We start from the raw sequence: 22,995 nt of genomic DNA on the forward strand, positions 1-22,995 counted from the left end.
AGGGTACTCGGTCTGAGGGCCACAGGGTGAGAATTAGGGAGGATGGCTATTTGCTTTCATAGACACCAGAATGCCTAGCTATGATATGGGGTGAATATCCAACCAGAACATCTGACACCATCAACTACTATGTTTGGAAAGTGACCAGCAGGTGGTGCTGGTGTAACAGTATTCCTTTAATATGAATGGATTGTCATGGGAAAACATGTTTTTCCTCAAAATGCATCAGTTAATAGAGCTTCTCCAGCAGAATCCTGCATTTAAATCTCTTTTTTTTTTTTTCTTTTAGTGGCAGAGTTACGGCAGCCAACTGAGAGCAGCAGGATTTCCCAGGAAATTCACATCACGTTTGGCAGTTTTTCAGGGGGTCTAAAGTTTCTAATCCTTCTTAAAAACATACAGCAGTTATACTGAAGGGCAGTGCCACCCTGGACACCTACAGTTATCCTTAGTAGGTACCAGTAGCCTGGGATTGGGTGAAGCTGGGCGAGTTATCACTGCTGCCATGGTTTTAAGAGATCTGATTGGTTGTCAGGCCACAAGACTGGGCCAAGCTACAGTGATGCAGTTATTCAGGGTTTAGTAGATCCAAACAAGACTGGACTGGAAGGAAAAGCGTGCGTGCAACTCTCACCTCCAGCAATGGTATCACCGACAGCCCATTAGCCAACCTGCTTCCATTCAACCCTCTCAAGTCAGCTTGAGAGTCAGGCTGCCCCCTAGGCAGTAGCTAGAGTATAGATTGGCTGCTGGGGTCAGTGACTCCATTCAAACAAATAGTATTTTACATTTCAAGCTGGAAAGAGGCAGGTTGGGTCGGGGTGAATATTGTACATTTCCTACTAAAAGGGAGAGTTACTATTTCCATAAGGGACCATAGAAAAATGATACATTTCTGTAGCCGGTCTATCCAGCGGCACCACAGGTAAGCATTAAAGTTAGGAAATATTTGAAAGTTTATTAAATGTGCAAAAACAATTAGTTATTCAATATATTAACAAATTCATATTTACAAAGACATTGTACAGATCTATACACAGAGGGGCTGAGGTCGCTACGTGTAGACGCTGCTCACGCGGTCTCCGAAGTACTGGATAAAAGTCTCTGGGTGGCTCTTGTAGAACTGGCCCAGGAGCCGTTTCTTCTCTTTGGGGGAGAGGCTGGTGTTCTCGTAAATGGTCTTCAGCAAAGCGCAGAGTTCCGTCCGAGTGTTGTTCTGCGTGGCTGAATCAAATTCCCGTTTGTCCACCCTTTGGCAGAAAGTATAACCTGCAGTGACACGAGAGGGAAGGGGTTAAGTCACTGCTGTCTGTCAGAATTGTAAATGGCAGCTCCAGGAGTCAGAACCAGGAGTGCAATGTAGCAGAAAACAGCCGATTAACAGACCTGACTTCTGCTACATTGTTTAACGAGTCAGAACCAGAAAACAGGAATAAAACTAATACTAAAAGTAGCAATCTAAAAGCTGTAACTAAACTTGCTTAAAAATTACTTTTGCATTAAGAAAAATAAATAAAATATGTTTGTGGGGAAAAGGATTTTCAGAAAAGGGATATACTGAAAGCCACACATCTAAGCATTGCAGTCATTCGGTTACCTGTGTCTCGGTCTGGATCGCTGCCTTGCTGAATTGCTACCAGTTTATCGCTGACCATCTTGTGCAAGGAGCCGGGTATCTAAAATAAATACAAAGAAATGAGTGGAGAGATACATGCACTGTACTTCTACTGCTATGGGGTTGGCTTTATATGGGCACAGAACCCCTCAGTGACTTCTAAAATCCTTATTTACAGTAGGGGGTACATTATCCCTTATAATACATGAGTGATACTCAGAGTTCCCTGTATAACTCAGCCTGCAGCCTTGTGCCTTTATATGGGCACAGAACCCCTCAGTGACTGCTAATATCCTTATCATTTACAGTAGGGGGTACATTATCCCTTATAATACATGAGTGATACTCAGAGTTCCCTGTATAACTCAGCCTGCAGCCTTGTGCCTTTATATGGTCACAGAACCCCTCAGTGACTGCTAATATCCTTATCATTTACAGTAGGGGGTACATTATCCCTTGTAATACATATAGATGGACTAGCCTACCAGTGACTTACATCGAGCCCTTATTCCGACCATTAACCAGTATTACCTTTAAACCATCCCCTCCCTTTCCAGTTTTCACAGGGGTACACTACATTTAACACAACTAGAGGTCTTTATCTTACCTTAAACACATCCTTGTGATGGTCCAGTATGAATAATACCAGCAGGTCGCACTTGCCCTTGGACAGGTTCTTATTGCAGACGACGGCTCTAGAGAACATTCTTTTCACAGTCATCCTGTTGTCAGTCTGGGACAGAACCCAAGCAGTCAGTTTGGGAAAACTCACCCATTTATTATTACATTTCCTTATGCTCAAGCAGCACAGAGAGGCCTATTCCCCACCAACAAGTATGTGTACTCCCCCCCCCCCCCATCCCTGCTCATTAATAACCGCTTACCTCTTCGTGCAGTCGGAACTCTGAAGGATCTGCCGCAAGAGCCATAAAATACAGGAGGCGTCTGAACTCCTCGCGGCTCGGGGAGTCCAACAGCTTCAGGCAGAGCTGGGTCGCCTCCAGAGCGGGTTCATTCTTTCCATTCACTGGAATAAAAAATGTTGGATTTAAAGAGAGGGATGGTGGGCAGGTAGCAACAAAGCCGCAGAGCAAGTTAAGCATGAAATCGCTGGCTGGGACCCAGGGCTGCAAGCACTCACAGGGCAGGGTGCAAGAAACAAGGGAAATTAAAAAAAAAATTAAGTTATTGCTGCAAATTGTATTTGGCTTCTTAAAGGGACCTGCAGTTACTGCAGAGAAATACAGAGTTACAGATGGAGCACTAGGGCAATGGATGTACCAGTTAAATTCCTGGGGGGGGGTTTCACCTAGAATCTCCGTTGGCTCAGCCCATAAATCAAGACCTGAATGTGCTCCATCTCTATGGTTCCTATCCATACAAGCAATGAGAAACCCTAGGGAATTTCAGTTTTAAAACCTGGTCCAGTAGACTCCAATGCACTTATTCTGCCCCGTGGCATATCCAGAGCTAATTGGGCACCACAGCAATAAGGTTTAGATTCTCAATGCCAGGACACCTGATATTTTGCCCCTTTAACAGGGACATTAAAGCTTATCCCTCATAGGATGCAAAATAGAGCTCAACCAAACATCACCTGACTTGGACATTGTCCGACCCTTATTTCTCAAGGCAAGGGGGTAACACAAGCAAAAGTATAAGCATCCCATCTACAAATACCCCCTTACTTATGCACTAATACGGGGCCGGCTGTAGGGGCTGCACTGGTAGTTGGGCTTTACAGCAGAACATGCTGAACTACGATTGTAAGCTCTACGGGGCAGGGACCTCCTTCCTACTGTGTCTCACACACACACACTTATTGTATTTATTTATTATATCACTTGTCCTCCCTGTGTGTAATTTTGTATTCTGTAAGATTGTACAGCGCTGCGTACCCTTGTGGCACTTTATAAATAAAGTTATACATACATACATATATATATACATACATACTAAACATCCGGTAAACTTGCAGCCAATTAGCGCTCCCACTGTAGAACAATATGGAGATTAGTCTCCTATTCCAACCCACCCTCCTAAAAGCCTCTAATCTCCCCCAATTATTCAAGAGGATTCAAAGCAATTTAAGCATAACTTGTAGCGACGTTGGCCGGATCAGCAACTAAAATTAGCTGTTCTACTACAGTGGCTGCAGCTCCAAACCCATCCCTTTAATGCCCTTAGGTGCGTTTGGAGATGTAAAGGCAGAATAAAGTCCCCAGTAACACACGGGGCCAGCGAATGTGCATTGGCCAATCCCTGTGCGTTTGGAGCAGTTTTGGCCACAAAGTACAGAAATTACCATCTTGGCAGAAACCGACACTCCTCCTACAGAGAGAGGTGCTGAAAAGAGAGAAACTGAACTTGAAGCACCAAAGGAATGTCATAATACAGGTTGTACCCAAGCTGCCGCCGATGCGACTGGACTGTGTGACCAGTACCAGAACTGAACTGGCCTAAACCTGAGTGTCTGTCCGGAGTCAGAACAAAGTAACACATTTATTCAACCAAAAAGCAACACAGAGCAGCTGCAGCACATGTACAGGCAGTGCCCACGGGTACAGTGGCCAATAAGCTGGACATTCCTCCTTTGCCCCCTACTGAATATCCCACCATCTATGGAATATTTGTACCGGTATTCTTCATTCCAACTCACTCAGATCACTCACATTCCCAGGAGTTTATTGACACAGTCTGTTTTGCCACAAGCCCTGTACTTTAGCCCCATTGCAACACGGTCCAACCCTGCCAGTCGATATCACTGCTTTGCTACATATGATAAAAGTGAAGGTGAATTTAAACAGGCGGGTAAGTCCCACACAGGACACAGTGTACAGGGAAGGCACGATCTTAGAAATATTCCAAGAATCTGTACAAAGCAATGGCTGTAAACTGTACCCAACAGCCATAAACACTGCCCGGGCAGCTACAGTTATAGGAGTTGTTCAACTTTAACTTATATGATGTAGAGAATGCTATCTTGAGACATTTGCAATTGGTCTTCATTTTTTATTATGTGGGGTTTTTTTTTTTTGGTTTAATTATTTAGCAGCTCTTCAGTTTGGAATTTCAGCTAGTATCTGGTTGCTAGGTCTCAATTTAACCTAGCAACCACAGTGGTTAAAAAAAAAAATAAAAAAAAATGAATATATGAATAGAGGAGAGTCTAAATAAAAAGATACGTAGTAAGAAGTAACACCAACAATTGTAGCCTAAGAGAACAATAGTTTTTGGTTGCTGAAGTCAGTGACCCCCATTTGAAAGTTGGGAAGTGTCGAGAATAAAACTATATATAAAACAATTAAACATTAAAGACCAATTGAAAAGTTGCTAAGAATAGGCCATTCTATAACATACCAATAGTCAACCTGAGTGTGAATCACACTGAAACCTACCAAGCAGCTCGGCGATGCCAGTATGAATATCGAACAGCTGGTTTCTGAGCAGCGGGGACCGGTTCTGGTAGTGTTTGCCGATAGTATCAAACAGGAGCAGCTTCCATTTACTGTCTGGCGCCTGCTGCTCTGGGAGGTTCCGGCTCACGTCTACCACCATGTGGTCCGGCAGAAAATCCAAGCAATCCACCGCGGCTGAGACCCACTCATCTGCCCTATGAACAGAACACACAGAGAACATGAGGGTTGCCATGCTGAGAGCCAACAGGACCAGGGCTTCACCTGCTTATAAATTGAATAAATGCACTAAAGCCAGAGAAGAGCAATCGGGACTGGGTAGTGAGGGCTGTGTGGCTCCTCATTAAGGGGAAGAAGAGAATAATGAATTCAAATGTATTAAACCCATACAAGCCATTTGTTGTGCAGCCTTATGGGGTTATGTAATAAAAGGCACTAAGTTTGCCCAGAAGCAGTAATCCATAGCAACCAATCAGCAGGTAGAATGTACTGGTCAGCCGTTTAAAAACAAACTATGGTATAGGTTACTGCTTTTGGGCAAACTCAGTTCCTTTTATTACATATGGGAATTAGTGTTTATGGCCAGATTAAGCCACATCCATCATAGAATGGACTGGCTGAGGGCGATGGGACTAATTTAACCAGCCACAGAAGGGCTGCCATTTGGGCATGCTTTAGGCAGGTAGCAGGAGAATAGAGACCAAGCCATTATCAGTTTGCTAGGGGGCAACCTCCAACATCCTGACCAGCAGTCAACAATGCAAGAATCAGAGCACTGAGCGGAGACACATACTGAGCATCACTGAAGGCTTTAAGGATCTCCCGGTCCAGGTAGTTACTGGTGAGGTTTAGCTCCTCTTCCTTCACTTGTGGAATTCTGGGAGCGACAGGAGTGTACTCCAACAAGGAATCGAGCAGAGGTAGGTCTACAAGCTGCAGAAGTCGGCGGATGGTCTGTTCTTGCCAAACTTCACCGACAACTAGAGAGTTGGAAAGAGACAGTTAGTGGAGAGACATGAGCAGTGAATGGACAACACTTGCCCGAGGCAGATGCACTTCTGTAATAGCCAGATCGTTTGCATGGGGGGCAAGCAGCACAATTAGAGGCAACCCCTCTCCCATGGAGGTGACCATTCAAGGCCAAGACTTACTGCAATGCTGCGAGAGCTCCCTCTGACAATACAAGCCTAGATCAGACCAGCTAAATGGACACTGTTGTCACAATTACTATTTTCTTTCATTTTAACATAAGTTTCAAAGTGAGTTACTTGGTTAGGGGTTAGGCCCTGCCTTGGGCACCAATAGCACGTGGCCCGGCTCTGACCCTGGGCGCCACCAACATAAATGAGCAATTCATATAAAGGGTAATTGATTCTGCTCTGCCCTTTGGGACGCTGGCTCTGCTCCCGCGAGTATGGAGATTCCCAGCCATAAAGCATGATAGGGCTTCTGTTTGTGAGTTATGAGAGTACTGGCGGCATTAAAGGTAATTACTGTCCCAGTAAAACATTTTGTTCCCCAGCAATATTCCACATAGAATAAAAGTCTATCCTAAAAGCTAACAGTATCCCTTTAAGGCAACATGGAGTGGCTCCAACTGCAGTTTATCAGTCTGCTCAACTTGTGGGCTGAACCCCAGAGTCCAACAAGGAACCAATTTACCCAAACCTGACCCGGATCTGCTGCCCAAAAGCTGCATTTTTACCTGCTTGGGCCCACTAACCCGATCCAAAACCCACTGACCACCATTAAACAAGCAGTGTCGTTGCTGTAAAATATAAATATAAAATAGATAAGACCCACAACCTGCTCGGGACCCGCTTTTATTGCGAGTAACCCTTGGATACCTGACCCGAGGGCAGGACTCTACCCCAGAGCAATTGAGAAACCTACTAACCAACCCAAGGTTAAGCTAAAGGCTGCCTTTCCCAGTCTCTACTACCCCTGGGCAATTTGTCAAAGGGATGTTAATTCCATAGCAGCGAGGGGAGTCGCCGAACACAAAGCAACATTTTCCTCCGCTACAATAGAAAAGGGCAACATAGTCAGAACTCATGTGAATTATACATGAGACAAGTGCAGCGAGGCTGTTATTACAGTGTTTAATAAATGAGAATTATCTCTGAACAATGCTTTAATCCGTGCTGCGCTCGGGAGGCGTGTTTTGTTACTGGGCCACAATGCGCCTTGGGGCAAATAGCGAAGCGTCCTTGCATTTTCCTACCTAACCAGACTGCTGTTTATGCAACTACACCGCGCTTAACCATTAGTGTGCAAACTGCCCCAGAGTGAGGAGAGTTGAGTAAAGGGGACGTACGTCCAACTTTTGAATATCTATATTCCACATAGGCCATCTGTCTTTAAATATCTTAGTATGTTATAGAATATCCTATTCATAGCAACTTTGCAATTGGTCTTCATTTCCCCCCCCCCCCCCCAAAAAAAAAAAGAAGCTATTGCTCTGAGGCTACATTAGTTAATTTTTATTCCTTTTCTATTCAGTCAGTCTTCTATTCATATTACAGCCTTATTCAAACCACTGCCTAGTTGCTAAGGCAAACAAGACCCTAGAAACCAAATTGCTGCTGACATTTCAAACAGTCCTGCTAAATAACAAAAAATAATGACCAACTGCAAATTGTCTCAGAATACAAATGTCAATGTCACCCTAAAGGTTAATTTAAAGGTAAACTACCCCTTTAATACACAATATTGTGAATAGGGCTAGAGAAGAACAGAGCATAGCAATATGGTGGCTGCTACTGGTATGGGACGCTCCAGGCAAGTGGCTTGGGCTGCCCATGACATGGAATGTATCCAGGAGAAACAGCAGCTTGGGGGGAACTTACCTTTGGGAGGTAGGTTGGCTGTGAGGTTTATGTGCGTTGGGTCTGCAGCTGTCAGACTGAGGTTATCCCACAGATCTTCCAGGCTCGGAGACTTAAGTGGCGCAGATTGGAAGCTTGAGTGTTTGGGTCTGTGGGAGAAGAGAGAGGCGCCAGATAATTGCCATTATTCTCGGGGATGGGGGAAACATGGAAGAGATTATGCCTCTTAAATACCACAATCCTTGCAGTGATCAAAATGCCTTATGTGCCATAGCAACAGCAGCTTCTGAGGAGCATCTCTGGCCCCGAGGCCAGTGGCAGTGGCTTTAAACAAACATCCGGCCAGACTGGAGCCCAAACTGGGGCCTCATCAATGGGAAATTCAAAACACAGGTATCAATGGGGGGGGGGGGGGGGGCATTGTTACTGACCTATAAACTGGCCAATGAGCTGCCGGCATAGCCTGTTATGGAGAATGAGAAACAATGGGAAGGATAAGGTGCCAAGTGACTCCAATCAGTTACAGTTTATAACTTTCTAGTTCCCACAGTTGCTTATTAACAGAAGGAACAAGCCCTGTGCCAAAAAGTATCAATACCACAAAACTGAATAAAAAAATATAAATGATATTACGGGAACCAGTATGCAACTATATATTATACACCAGGGGTTGTGCTTAAACCAATTAAGGGCAAAGACAAACCGGGTGATTAGTCCCTGTGATTTTTAAAGTCCAGTCACGACAACTAGTCCCTGCGTGTTACACGTCCCACACGGAGACTTGTATATTTGTGCATGGACATTAGCTGCCGTGACCGTTTTCTGACACCGTGACTGGGGTTTTGAAAAATCATGGCAGCTATCGCCCTGTCAGTCTTCACCCTTAGAAGGCAAAGAAACAAAATTCCCAATTAACATTAGAATCCCTTAAGACTGTAGTTTTATCTGCTTCAAGCTTTATGGTTTGGGCCTGTGAAGAAGCCCTTCCAGCCCAGAATGCAACTGGGTCCTGCCAATTCAGCCTGGGTAAAACATGGAGACTTTGCTGCCCAGGAACTGGATTACAGTAATTGGCACCAACTGCAAGGACGTGACATTCCCATAACCCGGAGCTCTAGAAGACAAGTTAAACCGCCTCGGCTAGATAATTGCAGGCCTGAGATGACAAGAAGATTCTACAGAAAATACGTGTGTGTTTGTTTGTGCACCCAGGGAAACCATCTGTGAAGGAATTTAAATGGATACTATCCGGATATATAGTGACCAATAGCAACGGATACCTTTACACTTGCCCACGCGGGTCAGTCAGGGTCTCACATTTGACAAACGCTCCAAACCATGGAGCAAGATGCAAAGCAAAAGTCCAGTTGGCCACTGACCACCAAAACTCTTGTATGGGGCCATTAGCCAATAGGTTGGGGCCTCATTTCCAAACTGATCTGACTAACTAGACCCATTTGAACTAGCAAGGTTTTGCCATGCAGGTCTGTGTACAAGCTGTACCCTGTATCTGGTTCATGTGGTCGGATAGTACAATTAGTCTATCAAAGGGCTTCAAGGAAAGGATTGTGGGGCAGAGTATGAATATAGGTCAAACTGCATGATTACATTTTTTTGTACAGGCCCCTAACCCAATGAGCTGGGCCCCTAACCCAATGAGCTGGGCCCCTAACCCAATGAGCTGGGCCCCTAACCCAATGAGCTGGGCCCCTAACCCAGTGCTGCTACACTCCAAAGCTGTCCAGCAAATCATGGCCAAACACCCAATGTAGAACTGTAGCAAGCCATTGAATGACCCAGTTATCCCACACTGAAAACCTACAAGGTATCGCGAATGAATGAAATCATCCCACCCAAGGTTGGCCAACAACATTCCATGGCAGCTGAAAAGAACCCAGATGTCAGCCAAAAACATTTGCTCAGTAGCCACAGACAGAGGGCCTCCATACCTCTGAGGGGTACAACGTCCATTGCTTTTCTCCACCTGGGCACCAAGATGGCTTGAATTGTTTATAAATCGGTACAGGCTGCAGCTACTATCCTCGAACACCGTCCTCTTCTTCTCCCTCCCAAACATGCAGGCCGTCACGATGGGTTCAAACACTTTGCAGTCCATGAGAGCCTGGCACACTCGCACAACCTTGGAGCGGGGAATCTCCGTATCCCCAAAGTACTTGTGCTGCACCAGGTGGGCAAACACAACGTCCACGGCCTCAGAGCCGATAAAGCAGTCATGGTGGTACTTCAGGTGGTGCCGCCTCTTCTTCACTTCTACCTGTGTGAGAGCTTGGATGATGCTGCTCCAGATATAGGTGGCTCGGAATGGTCTATGGCTTCCATTTGGACCTGGTAAGGGAAATTGGAGATAAATCAGTGACCTAAAGTGGACGTTACACTTAATAATGATTTCATTTGGCATCTGTTAAAATATGACCTACAGGTATTTTGATGGGCAATGTACCTTCCAAGTCATGAATCTCAAAGGGCTCGCCAACACGGATATAAACCATAGCAGGCTGAATGATGAAGAAGCCAAGATGGCAGTCAGGAGAAGCCAATAAAGGAGACTTGACTCAAGTCTTGACACAAAAAATGTTCCAAAACACAGCTCCAAGCAAATTGCTGGGATGAAAAAACAATGTACTAAATACAGGACCCGTGGTTTAACTTGGGCAAGTCAAGTGAATGGACCTACCTTTGGCTCAGCTTGTATATGGCCGGGGCCTTTACGTTAATATCTAATTTGGAATCCAGTGCTATTTAAGCACAATACATTCATAAATGGAAAATATACCCTATGACAGCTGCCGATTATAAACCTATAAATGTACTGAATACACAAGGGCCACATTCCCTTTATAACCGGCAGCCGTATAACATGCACCAATAGGATGTAGCCTTTTTATAGGTGTTTGTCTTCCTATTATCTTCATATAAAATGTACAGCATGAAAGTCAAACAATGTCAATAAATTCATTTTATACATGGAAACCTCGGGCACGGGTAAAGCATTAGGAACGAGCAGAGTTAGCCGGCACCAGGCAAAGTCACAATAAGATCCGGCAATAAATACCTCGGTTTCCCTGCCCTCCTACAGTACAAAGGTCCCTAAGGCTCGATTTCCCACATTCCTTAGATCCTTTCAATACCTTAAACAAGGTTATCTGGCCTTATCGGAAAAGCTTAGCGCGGCGTGCGCCGGGTATTGGTTTAACATGTAGACCCTGCCGCGCCCTCACCCCCATATTATTTCAGGGTCACGTTTTTATTTTTATGCCAAAATTCATCCGCTCTTGTGCCGGAAGCCTGATAAGGATAAATCATAAAGGGGAACTTGTTTCCATTTGACAGGTATAAAGGCAAAGTTTATCGGATCAGAACATTCTCTACCCGCAGAGGTTTGTCTGTACATGAGTGGGAAATATCAGGCCGATTTTGCGCAACTTGCACATTCTTCTTGGGGTGCATCAGAAAAATGCACAGTACTGACAGAAATAGAAATAAAGCCCATAGTGGGACCAAGAGGGAAATGGGGGCAGATATCAGTGATAAAGAATGCAGCACCCCAGAGCCAGATAAAGGGGTTATACACAAGAAAAGCACTTAGTCTAACATGTATTATGCTCTACTAAAGGGAAAGTAAAGCCTCCACAGTGAATATTTACTTTTAGCACAGCACCCACTCAACCAAAAAACAGACATCTGCTTCATTGCACGTGGCTTAAAGGGATAGGTCTCCTTTTAACTAAGCTTTAGTATGAGAGAGCGCTATTCTGAAACAATTTGCAAGTGGTCTTCCTTTTTTTTTTTTATAATGTTTTTGAATTATTTAGTGGCTGAAATTCCAATCTGGAGAGCTGCTATCTGGTTGCTAGGGTCTAAATTAGCAGCCTTAGCAACCAGGCAGTAGTTTGAATGAGAAACTGGAAAATAAGTAGGAGAGAGCCTAAATGGCCTGTGTTTTTGAACCCCTTTTTTTGAAAGCTGGAAAGAGTCAGGAGGAAAGCAAAATAAAAATCAAGACCAATTAAAAAGTTGCTAAGGACTGGCCATTCTATAACATTTTAAACGTTAGCTGAAAGGTTAACCACCCCTTTAATACTCAAGGGACAGATGTGTGGAGTTAATGAGCAGTTTGGCATCTGCATATGGGCAACAGGATATTTATCACTGGCTTTAACGTTATGTAAAAAAGTAAAGCACCATTTGTCCTTTTTGGCACTGTCGGTTCAGACTCTTGATATGAAGTAATGGCAGTCAGCTCTCTGCCAGAATACTGTAGACTCCACAATGCTCAGCCAGCTTCTGCTACATTGATTTAAGAGTCAGAACCAGCAGTGCAGAGAACAAACATGTACAGACAAACACTGCTTTTGGGTTTATGACTGGCCTAGAGCGCTAGACTGCTCCATGTAGAGGGTCGGTACAAGAGGCTGCAGGTAGAGACCGTTTGTTTTGGGGAGGAGGGTTCACTTGGACAAAACAAAAGACCTTACAGCCCTGACATCTGGTTACACTGCAGCAACTCCTAAAATACAAACAAAAGCGAGAAAAACGCTGCCATTCCAGGGATAATAATGACATTCCCCAAGAGCATTCAGGGAAAGCCACATACCTACAGCAAATATCCCGGCCACAAGGAATTCAGCTACTAATGAGGCAGCAGCGACCGAACAGGCGCGCGTCCCCGTGACAAACGGCATAATTACATTTAATTCCACAGGTCACATGAACATACGTGCCTTTAGCACACAGGGGGTTAATTCTCAGACCAGGGGGTAATAAGACCTCTTTAGCTTCAGTAATTGCCCTCAGACAGGCAGTTAAACCAGACAGAGAGCCCCAGGGGCAGAAGGAAAGGAATGGGGAATGTACAGGCAAATTGGCTCAACTGAATTTTTTTCCCCTAAATTGCAGTCGAAATGATTCAGTGGAAGAAGCTGACGAGGGGAAAAATGCAGCAGAGGAGGAAACGAGCTACAATTTGAAAACAAACGTCTGAGCCTGTTCAGCCGCCCAGACATGGGGCCACCGGGAAAGCGCAGCGGGCACTACAACATGCAGCCCCCTAGTATACCCCAATAGGGGGGCAGTGATCAGTATGGAAGATATACATTATATATACAGGATTACTCTGTATCAGTACAGCAATGGCAGCGTCCGACTCTCACCCTCGGGTCACAGGGCAGGTTCTGATCCAAGTGTCATTAGTCGTATTCCTTTGGTGATAGAATGAAAGTCAGATGTCTATATAAACTTATATCTACTTCTCACGGCTACTAAGGGTGAAGACACACTGAGCTACTAGTAGTGGCTACTTTTTCACGGCTACTATATTCTGCCATAGACAATACTGAGAATTGCCTCTGCTAAAACACACATAGAGACAGTTATCAATAAATGATCAGCATTGTCTATTTTAGAAGCCACAATAAGTAGCTGCTACTAAGTAGCTCCATGTGTTTTCACCCTTAACCACAGAAAATCCCCTGCCATAGACTGTACTGAGCTACTAGTAGTGGCTACTTTTTCACAGCTACTATATTCTGCCATAGACAATACTGAGAATTGCCTCTGCTAAAACACACATAGAGACTGTTATCAGTAAATGATCAGCACTGTCTGTTTTAGTAGCTGCAACAATTAAGCAAAGCCTGGCTGTAATACCAGACTCATAAGGTCAGGCTCAATGGCAACATCAGACATGATGCGCAGTATACTGGCACCCTGGGGTGCAGAGGGCAATTAGAGAGGGGTAAATATTTCTTCCCTGGGCAAACATGGATCAATACCCTTAGCCCATAGCCAGCTCCATTGCTCTGATCAGTACCTGCCCCCAAACTTGCCCCCAGAAATCACACAAACTCAGTGGGTCGGTTCCATGTGAAAATGTTACACCCCAGAACGGACCATTTGGGGCAAGGGGGGGCACCCACAGTAGCCTAAACCAAAGACACCCAGAACTGTATGGGGGGGCACCAGAAACCCTTCCCATAGAGACTGCTGGTCTCTCCCTACACCCCCACCGTGTAATCCCATTTAGCTCACACCCTTGATAACTAATTAGCAAACAAATGAGATACATGCTGCAGACTGAGACAGTATCAGAGACGCCATGCACAATGCAATTAGCCAATTAGCCAGTGAGACAGTCCGATGTGCGATTTAACCCTCTCCCCTCCATGCAGAACAATGTAACCCTACCGGAGATTCAGTGACGGGACACAGAGCAGTTTGTATAGAAGTCACTCACTTTCCCCATAGAGTGAATGAAGCGGTAACTCAGTCCCACCACATGGAAGTTACTATCACTAATGGGAAAAGTACGGACTCTCTTCCCAGTCCCAGAGCCCGTCCCTGTCCCTACCGTACCTGGGGGTCGCTGTGCGGGGCTGTAAGTCGCACATAGATTCAAAGACACCGCTTTCTCCCGCACTGTGGCCATTCCGCTCTCCTACTGCTGCACTGAGCCGGGGGCGGGGCCGCCTGGCCTCTTCTACTACAGCGGGGGCGGGGCTAGTGACGTCACGGACATGCTTGTCAATAAAGGAGAATTTGGGACTCGCTTGTGCCCTGTCTGGCCAATTGGATGGGGCTGTTTCCTATTATTCCCTATTATTCCCTATTATTCCCTATTATTCCCTATTATTCCCTATTATTCCCTATTATTCCCTATTATTCCCTATTCTGCCTTTGTAGATTGTAAGCTCTTTTGGGCAGGGACCTCTTCACCTCTTGTATCGGTTATTGATTGCTTTATATGTTACTCTGTATGTCCAATGTATGAAACCCACTTATTGTACAGCGCTGCGGGATATGTTGGCGCTTTATAAATAAATGTTAATGTAATGTAATGTATCACTGGAAGCTTGGGTTGCCACCAGGTTGGTATTTTATTGGAAAAGCTGGTACTTGCCAAGGCAGGGGCTGATATTACAAATTAACCAGCAAAGTACTTGCCACCCTGTTCTGTGCATTTAAGCCCCAATTCGCCCGAATTCTTCCCCCATACCCAATCAGTCCAGAATTAGCCCACGGTGCACCTATTACTTATGTCCCAGCCCTGCCCCCTTGTGTCACTGTCACTGCCCCCCATAAAGGTGACAACCCTACTGGAGGCCTAAATTCTAATACTGGGCAATAAATCACTGTGGGAAAAGATAGTGATTTAGTGAAGAGCTGGGGGAGCTGTTTTGCTCAAATGATTTGCTTTCTGGCCATTAACTAAATGTTGAACTTGTATGTAGACATCAGCTTTATAAGGGTGAAGACACACAGAGCTACTAGTAGCAGCTACTTTTTCACGGCAACTAAACACCAAAAAATCCCCTGCCATAGACAATACTGAGAATTGCCTCTGCTAAAACACATGTAGAGACAATTATCAGTAAATGATCAGCACTGTCTATTTTAGTAGCCACTACAAGTAGCTGCTACTAGTAGCTCTGTGTGTCTTCACCCTAAAGGTGGCCACACATGTGGCGATCTGATGATCTTTCATGTGACCATCGGTCGCACGAAACATCGTCAGATCCGCCACACACCGTTCAGGGCTGAAACGGCAGATATGGAGGTAGAAACAATAGGATTTCTACCTCCTTCTGCCGATTCAGCCCTGACGGCAGATTTTGGTCAGGCGCCTTCTATGGCGCCTGATCAAAATCTTTTAACCGGTCCGATTGCGAGTCGGCCGATATCAGCAGCCTCCTGCGATATCGGTCGACTCACCGACATGCCATACACGCACCGAATATTGTACGAAACGAGGTTTCGTACGATATTATTGGTGTGTGTATGGCCAGCTTAAGGGCTCTGGTACACGGGGAGATTAGTCGCCCGCGGCAAAACTCCCTGCTCGCGGGCGACTAATCTCCCTGAGTTGCCTTCCCCCTGCCATCCCACCGGCGAACATGTAAGTCGCCGGCGGGATGGCAGACGCAGCGGTGCGATTTCGCGCAAATCGCCGAAAAAGACTCGCAAGGCACAGATGTACTTTAACCAGGTGCCCAAGCAGGGTACCTGCGATTGCCCTTTTCCCCAAAGCCCAACAACTTTGTGGGTTACTTGACGTGATGCATGTCTCAGGTCCAGCTCACATTGTATTGGCTATTGTGTGTTTATATGGGGGGTATTGGCTATAAATGCAGATGCAGCAAGAGATCAAAGTCACCAAACTAAAAAGACAAAATGGGTTCCATGCCACATGTAAGGGTGCCAGCGTCACCTGAAGCAAAGAGAGAGCACATGAAGTACCTGGGTAGTTCTGCCGGAGCCCACATCAAAGTCTTGTTCTGCGGTAAGAGACCTGAGGAACCGGTTCTGTGCCCCGGACCAATGTCGCTTTAGTGGCTGCGTGTTGCAAGGAACATTATTAACACTTATTTTATGTTGTATTTTCTATTATTTAGACCTTTGAAACAAAACAATATTTTTTGCACATACAAAAGTGATGCACCTTGCACACCGGAACAATGTGACCCCCCCCAAAAAAATAGTTCCCCCTGTTTATCAATGGGCTCCATAGACATTTGCATCAATTTAAACTAATACAGCCCAGAGGGGTATGGATGTGTAATGTTGCTTAGTCCTTACCCAACTCCCTGCAACTCCCTGTAGAGCATGCCCTTTCTCTGAGGTGGGCCCTTGCTGTAGGGTGGAGGAAGGGTTAACCATGCTGACTTTACCCACCCAGTTGCCAGTGTTACTTGAAAACCTGGGTTAACTCTGTATTTGCTGGATCACATGCAGTGTTACTTCACAAAAGGTACAGTATATAATCCCATCACAGATACAGATAATTACTTCCCTTCATGGTACTGGGTAGTATTGGCCACAGGCACAGCGTTAGCTGCACTCGGAGGTATTACTGTCAGTAAACTAGTCCCTGGCTTGGAGACTTACTCACAGGGGTGCCCTTCAATTGATCTCTATCCCTGATACTGAGCACATGATGCCCTACACTGGTGGGTGACACTGCAGGTACTAACCCTTCTACTCTCCTTGTTGGAGCCTCAAGCTGCTCTACTAACAACCCTAGAGGGAGTTATTACAGAACCTATCCTGGCACCAGCTACTACTACTAAGGCCTACCTCCACCTCAGCCTCTACTGCACCCCCCTCCTCCTCTAACAAGTGGGGTCCAAAGAAACAGAACACATTTTGACTTCTCTTCTTAATGGACACCTGACACCCCTGGCCAATTACAGAGCTTCTTGGAAACCTGTCAACCTGCTTTGTGCACTTTGCACCATGCTGCCCCTTTGTAAATCTTTTTTTGTCCTTTGCCCAGTGCTGGGCATGTAGGCTTTGGAATCACTGGCACTTATCGCTGTAAGCCTTCCTACGGCCAAGGTGCCCTGCAGCCTCAGCCACCCCCTTTCTGCCCACAGAGACTGTGTACATGCGATAAAGCCACAGCAGGGGACAAATGACTTATCTCACGTGATGTGGCTCCATGTAGGACAAATGGATTATGTAACGGGGCATATTTTCCAGGCAAGTCAGTGCAACATCACTCCTGTATATTACATGCGGTTATTCTCACGCTGCACCTTGCTGTACGTTTGGTTCATAGAAATATTTTCCCTTTCCAAATGTGACCTAATGACGCTGAGAAAGTCATGTCATCATCATTTTTTTATTTTTATAGCTTTCTATTAATGTACTTTCTTTTTTTTTTTTGTACTATAGGAACCACGGCAACAAACACACGTTGGCCTGATGTGGGGATTCTGCAGCAAAACCGGTTCTTTGACATCTAAATTCCCTTGTGAGCGAGGGTTTGTGTTCTCAGAGCACGGTCTGTCAGTTGCCACTTCACACCCAGGTGACACTTTGTGACCATTGTAGTGAAACACTCCCCATCTCCTGTGCAGCGGCGGCTTCCTGTACCAACTACTACTCATAGCTCGTGCACTGATCCACTGACATTAATATCTGCTATATACACTGGTACAGGTATGGGATCCCTTATCCGGAATCCCATTATCCAGAAAGCTCCAAATTACGGAAAGGCCATCTCCCATAGACTCCATTATAAGCAAATAATTCTAATTTTTAAAAATGATTCCCTTTTTCTCTGTAATAATAAAACAGTACCTGTACTTGATCCCAACTAAGATATAATTACCCCTTATTGGGGGCAGAACAGCCCTATTGGGTTTATTTAATGGTTAAATGATTCCCTTTTCTCTGTAATAATAAAACAGTACCTGTACTTGATCCCAACTAAGATATAATTACCCCTTATTGGGGGCAGAACAGCCCTATTGGGTTTATTTAATGGTTAAATTATTCCCTTTTCTCTGTAATAATAAAACAGTATCTGTACTTGATCCCAACTAAGATATAATTACCCCTTATTGGGGGCAGAATAGCCCTATTGGGTTTATTTAATGGTTAAATGATTCCCTTTTCTCTGTAATAATAAAACAGTACCTGTACTTGATCCCAACTAAGATATAATTACCCCTTATTGGGGGCAGAACAGCCCTATTGGGTTTATTTAATGGTTAAATGATTCCCTTTTCTCTGTAATAATAAAACAGTATCTGTACTTGATCCCAACTAAGATATAATTACCCCTTATTGGGGGCAGAACAGCCCTATTGGGTTTATTTAATGGTTAAATGATTCCCTTTTCTCTGTAATAATAAAACAGTACCTGTACTTGATCCCAACTAAGATATAATTACCCCTTATTGGGGGCAGAACAGCCCTATTGGGTTTATTTAATGGTTAAATTATTCCCTTTTCTCTGTAATAATAAAACAGTATCTGTACTTGATCCCAACTAAGATATAATTACCCCTTATTGGGGGCAGAATAGCCCTATTGGGTTTATTTAATGGTTAAATGATTCCCTTTTCTCTGTAATAATAAAACAGTACCTGTACTTGATCCCAACTAAGATATAATTACCCCTTATTGGGGGCAGAACAGCCCTATTGGGTTTATTTAATGGTTAAATGATTCCCTTTTCTCTGTAATAATAAAACAGTATCTGTACTTGATCCCAACTAAGATATAATTACCCCTTATTGGGGGCAGAACAGCCCTATTGGGTTTATTTAATGGTTAAATGATTCCCTTTTCTCTGTAATAATAAAACAGTACCTGTACTTGATCCCAACTAAGATATAATTACCCCTTATTGGGGCAGAACAGCCCTATTGGGTTTATTTAATGGTTAAATGATTCCCTTTTCTCTGTAATAATAAAACAGTACCTGTACTTGATCCCAACTAAGATATAATTACCCCTTATTGGGGGCAGAACAGCCCTATTGGGTTTATTCAATAGTTAAACGACTTTTAGTAGACTTAAGTTATGGAGATCCAAATTACGGAAATATCCCCACCTACGGGTGGGCGATATCGGGTGAATTTAGGCTAATTCGGTCTTTGGCCCTGGGGCCAAACGATCGAATTAGAACGCCGATAATAGGCGCAGTTGGTTTGGGGACCGTATCAACGAGTCGATGCGGTCCCTGATCTGACTACATTTTTTAACCTGCCTGATTGATATGTGGCCGATCTCAGGCCAGATGTCGGTGGGGCAGGCCTGTCGTTTGTGCACATACACGGGCAGATAAGCTGCCGAATCGGTCTAAGGGACCAATATCGGCAGCTACAATCGGCCCTTTAAGATGGCCATACACGTGCCGATAATATTGTACGAAACCTTGTTTTGTACAATATTCGGTGCATGTATGGCAACTCGGCGAGCCGAGAAGGCTGCTGATATCGGTCGACTCGCCGATCGGGTGGGTTAAAAGATTTTGATCGGGCGCCATAGAAGGGCCTGAGCAAAATCTGCCTTCAGGGCTGAATCGGCAGAAGGAGGTAGAAATCCTATTGTTTCTACTTCCATATCTGACCATTCAGCCCTGAACGTTAATGGCGGATTGGAAGGAAAGATCGAAAATCACCACATGTATGGCCACCGGTCGCACGAAAGATCATTCAATCGGCCACTAACGTTCAGGGCTGAAACAGCAGATAAGGAGGTAGAAACAATAGGATTTCTACCTCCTTCTGCCAATTCAGCCCTGAAGGCAGATTTTGCTCAGGCGCCTTCTATGGCGCCCGATCAAAATCTTTTAACCCACCCGATCGGCGAGTCGACCGATATCAGCAGCCTCCTGCGATATCGGTCGACTCGCCGACTTGCCATACAAGCACCGAATATTGTACGAAACAAGGTTTCGTACGATATTATCGGTGCGTGTATGGCCAGCTTAAGTCTGCTCTGGTGTGCCAGAAGCTGATTGGCCAAACTGATCATTCAGACAATCATACACTTCACCTGGGAACTGATCAGACTTTTTGTGACAATTACTCAATTATCAGAATGTGATAGCGACCGTCCAGCATCTCATTTACTTGCTGAGCCTGAGTTGCATGGGGCAGACATATACACAAACTGGTCTCCTAATCACTTTAGCATAAGCCAATGCAGCCTTTTGTTCTTTGGGGGCAGGTGGGGGACACACACACAAAAATACAGATAAGTGGGTTTGCCTTTCTCATTCACACTGCTAGATAAGAGGGAAAGCTGCAATAAAACCTGAGCGCCACATTCCCACATTACCAAAAAATAGGGGAAAAAAAGGCTTTTTTGTTAGTGAAGGCCCCCATACACGGGCCGATAGAAGCTGCCGAAATCAGTCCCTTGGACCGACTCGGCAGCTAATCGGCCCGTGTATGGGAAGAAACGAGCGGCCTGGCCTGAAATTGGCCAGATATCGATTGGCCAGGTTAGAAAATCCAGTCGGATCGGGGACCGCATCGGCTCGTTGATGTGGTCCCCGAACCGACTGCCCATGGCCGCAAATGTAATCCGATCGTTTGGCCCCAGGGCCAAACGATCAGATTATTTTTTTTTAAAGCAACTTGCTACCCGATATCGCCCACCCGTAGGTGGGGATATCGGGTAAAGATCCGCTCGCTTGGCGACATCGCCAAGTGAGCGGATCTTATAGTGTATGGGGACCTTAAGAGGTTGTATTTGTACAGTCCTAAATAATAACAAGCACAGATCTGAAGGGGGAGCCCAGTTAAAAGGATATTATATCCCAGTATGACCTGACAGAATTGCTGTGCCCAGGTACAGGGCTATACACAGGCCTTTGGTCTGGGCCCAACTTAGCTCATTAAAAAGATATAGGAATATATCAGTGTATCAGTCGTGCAGCCATAGTTCTAGGGCAGCTATTACATACCCCAAGTCTCACCCTAATGGGCCTACAGGCTGGGCTTTCAGGTGTATCTGGGAGAGCAAATGAGTATTCTCCCCAATTTTTGTAATAAAGAAAAGAGAGACCTGTCTGTGGTGCAACAATAGGGGTAGGTAGGTACCCCTTCTGCCTGTCCTTAGTCCATTGCCCCCCCACTTCTCGCTACCTCTGCCACCCCCCCAAATGTCACCACGCTTATGCATGCTTTTTGGTGTGCTTGTGCATGGCGTGGGGGGTGCGCTGTGAGGTGGCCAGTCGGGTTTACTAGGGTACCCAGCCACCCTGGCTGCTCCTGTGAGCCCCAGCCACTGCTCCAAGGCCCCCAGAGTGGGGGACAGCCCTACAGTTTAAATTGGAATTTCGTCTCATCTAGCGATGTGGCCCCTCCTCACCCCCCTCTGTTTTGAAAAAGCTAAATGTGATGGGTGCTTAACTCTGTAGAGTACAATGGTGTTTTATCTGTTATCTGCTATGTAATCTGTGCCTTTTCGCCTTTATTCCAGCTTGAATGGCTGCCACCATGGTTACACGGCAGCTTATTTATACAAATTATAGTAGTGTTTCTGTAGCAAACACCCCAGTTGTACCAGTGCAGGGCAATAGTACCTAATACATTAATTACTTTGATACACTTTCATTTTTTTGGTGTTACTGTTCCTTTAAACAGAAATGTATGGATTACTTATAACCAGTAAAACAAAGAGTTAGTCAATGGCAGCCTTGTTCTGCATCAGTCTGTGGCGCCAAAGGGTTTCGGCTGCCCACAGCTACAGATATGTGATTTATATGAATATGTATGAAAGTCGCTCTCTTAATAACAACAGAATAAACTGGAATGAACTGAAACAATGTCCGTCTGCGGAGGCGCCCCCTCTCTCTCATACGCTCCTATACAGTATCCAGGGGCAGCAGCAGCTACTTACACAGTGAATTCAATGTAAAAAAAACAGTAATACAATTTGGATTTCCAATGTGTCACCACAATACATAATAATATATAATAAAGTGTATATATTACTGTGCAAAATATATAATATAATGTATAAAAAATGGTATTTATTCATACTTTTTGAAGGAACAGATGACAGTGATATATTAGGGGTTTCTATGTTGTGTGGGGCTTTTTCTCAAATTTTGGTTCCTTCTCCTTTTAAAGGAGAAGGAAAGGTCCATTCACTGGGGGTGGGGGGGTGCCATAATGTTAAGCAGACTGTAAGCCGGATTTCTCTCTTTCTCTGGCTGCACGTTCCTCTGTGTTCACCTCACAGGACCAGCAATCATCCAATTAGGAACAGCACTTCAAATTTCATCTTCTTAAAACTGCCTTTATTCACATAATTGGCACAGACTGGGATAGCAATGTGTCAGCTCTAAATGCGATATATACCTGACACGTAGCTATCCTGGTATGTGCCAATTATGTGAATAAAGGAGGTTTTAAGAAGATGAAATTTGGGGTGCTGTTCCTAATTGGATGGGTGCCTAACACCCAGTGATTATAATCGCTTACCTTATACCCGTCCTGGTTCAGGTATGGTTTAGTCTGAACTAGACATGGCGCTCACTCCCCCTCTATGACGAGTGGTGTTGCCGGCGACATGCTGATCTTTCTTCTATACTTGCAACCAGAGCTCAATGCATGTGGGTTTAAGAAATACATGGGTGGGGGCACCTGTTGTGCAACCCGCTGCCTGGCTACTCTTCCTTTGCCTGATGTCCCTTTGGGTAGGAATGGCTATGCACCCCCACCTCATTTAGCGCTACTGGGTATCACAGACCCGGGGTACCGGAGGAAGGATATTTTCCTAAGCCTCTACTTATAATAAACACAGGATCCAAGTGTCCACCTCTTTCTCCAAGGGCAGTGACACACGGGGGAGATTGGTCCTGGCACAAGAG

At 45.0% G+C, this 22,995-nt stretch overlaps 1 protein-coding gene across 1 annotated transcript; it reads right to left on the reverse strand.

Annotated features, from left to right (window-relative positions):
- Window positions 1-944: 944 nt before the first annotated feature.
- depdc7 (DEP domain containing 7) lies at window positions 945-14,327 on the reverse strand. Its single transcript, NM_001078715.2, is given in 9 exon segments — window positions 945-1,269; window positions 1,598-1,676; window positions 2,223-2,348; window positions 2,500-2,642; window positions 5,014-5,228; window positions 5,825-6,011; window positions 7,881-8,008; window positions 9,809-10,205; window positions 14,232-14,327. Coding segments are annotated over 9 exon segments (1,563 nt in total). The 5' UTR covers window positions 14,305-14,327; the 3' UTR covers window positions 945-1,054.
- Between the last annotated feature and the right edge of the window lie 8,668 nt (window positions 14,328-22,995).

The sequence above is a fragment of the Xenopus tropicalis genome, chromosome 4 (assembly GCF_000004195.4).
Source record: "Xenopus tropicalis strain Nigerian chromosome 4, UCB_Xtro_10.0, whole genome shotgun sequence".
NCBI lineage: Eukaryota > Metazoa > Chordata > Amphibia > Anura > Pipidae > Xenopus > Xenopus tropicalis.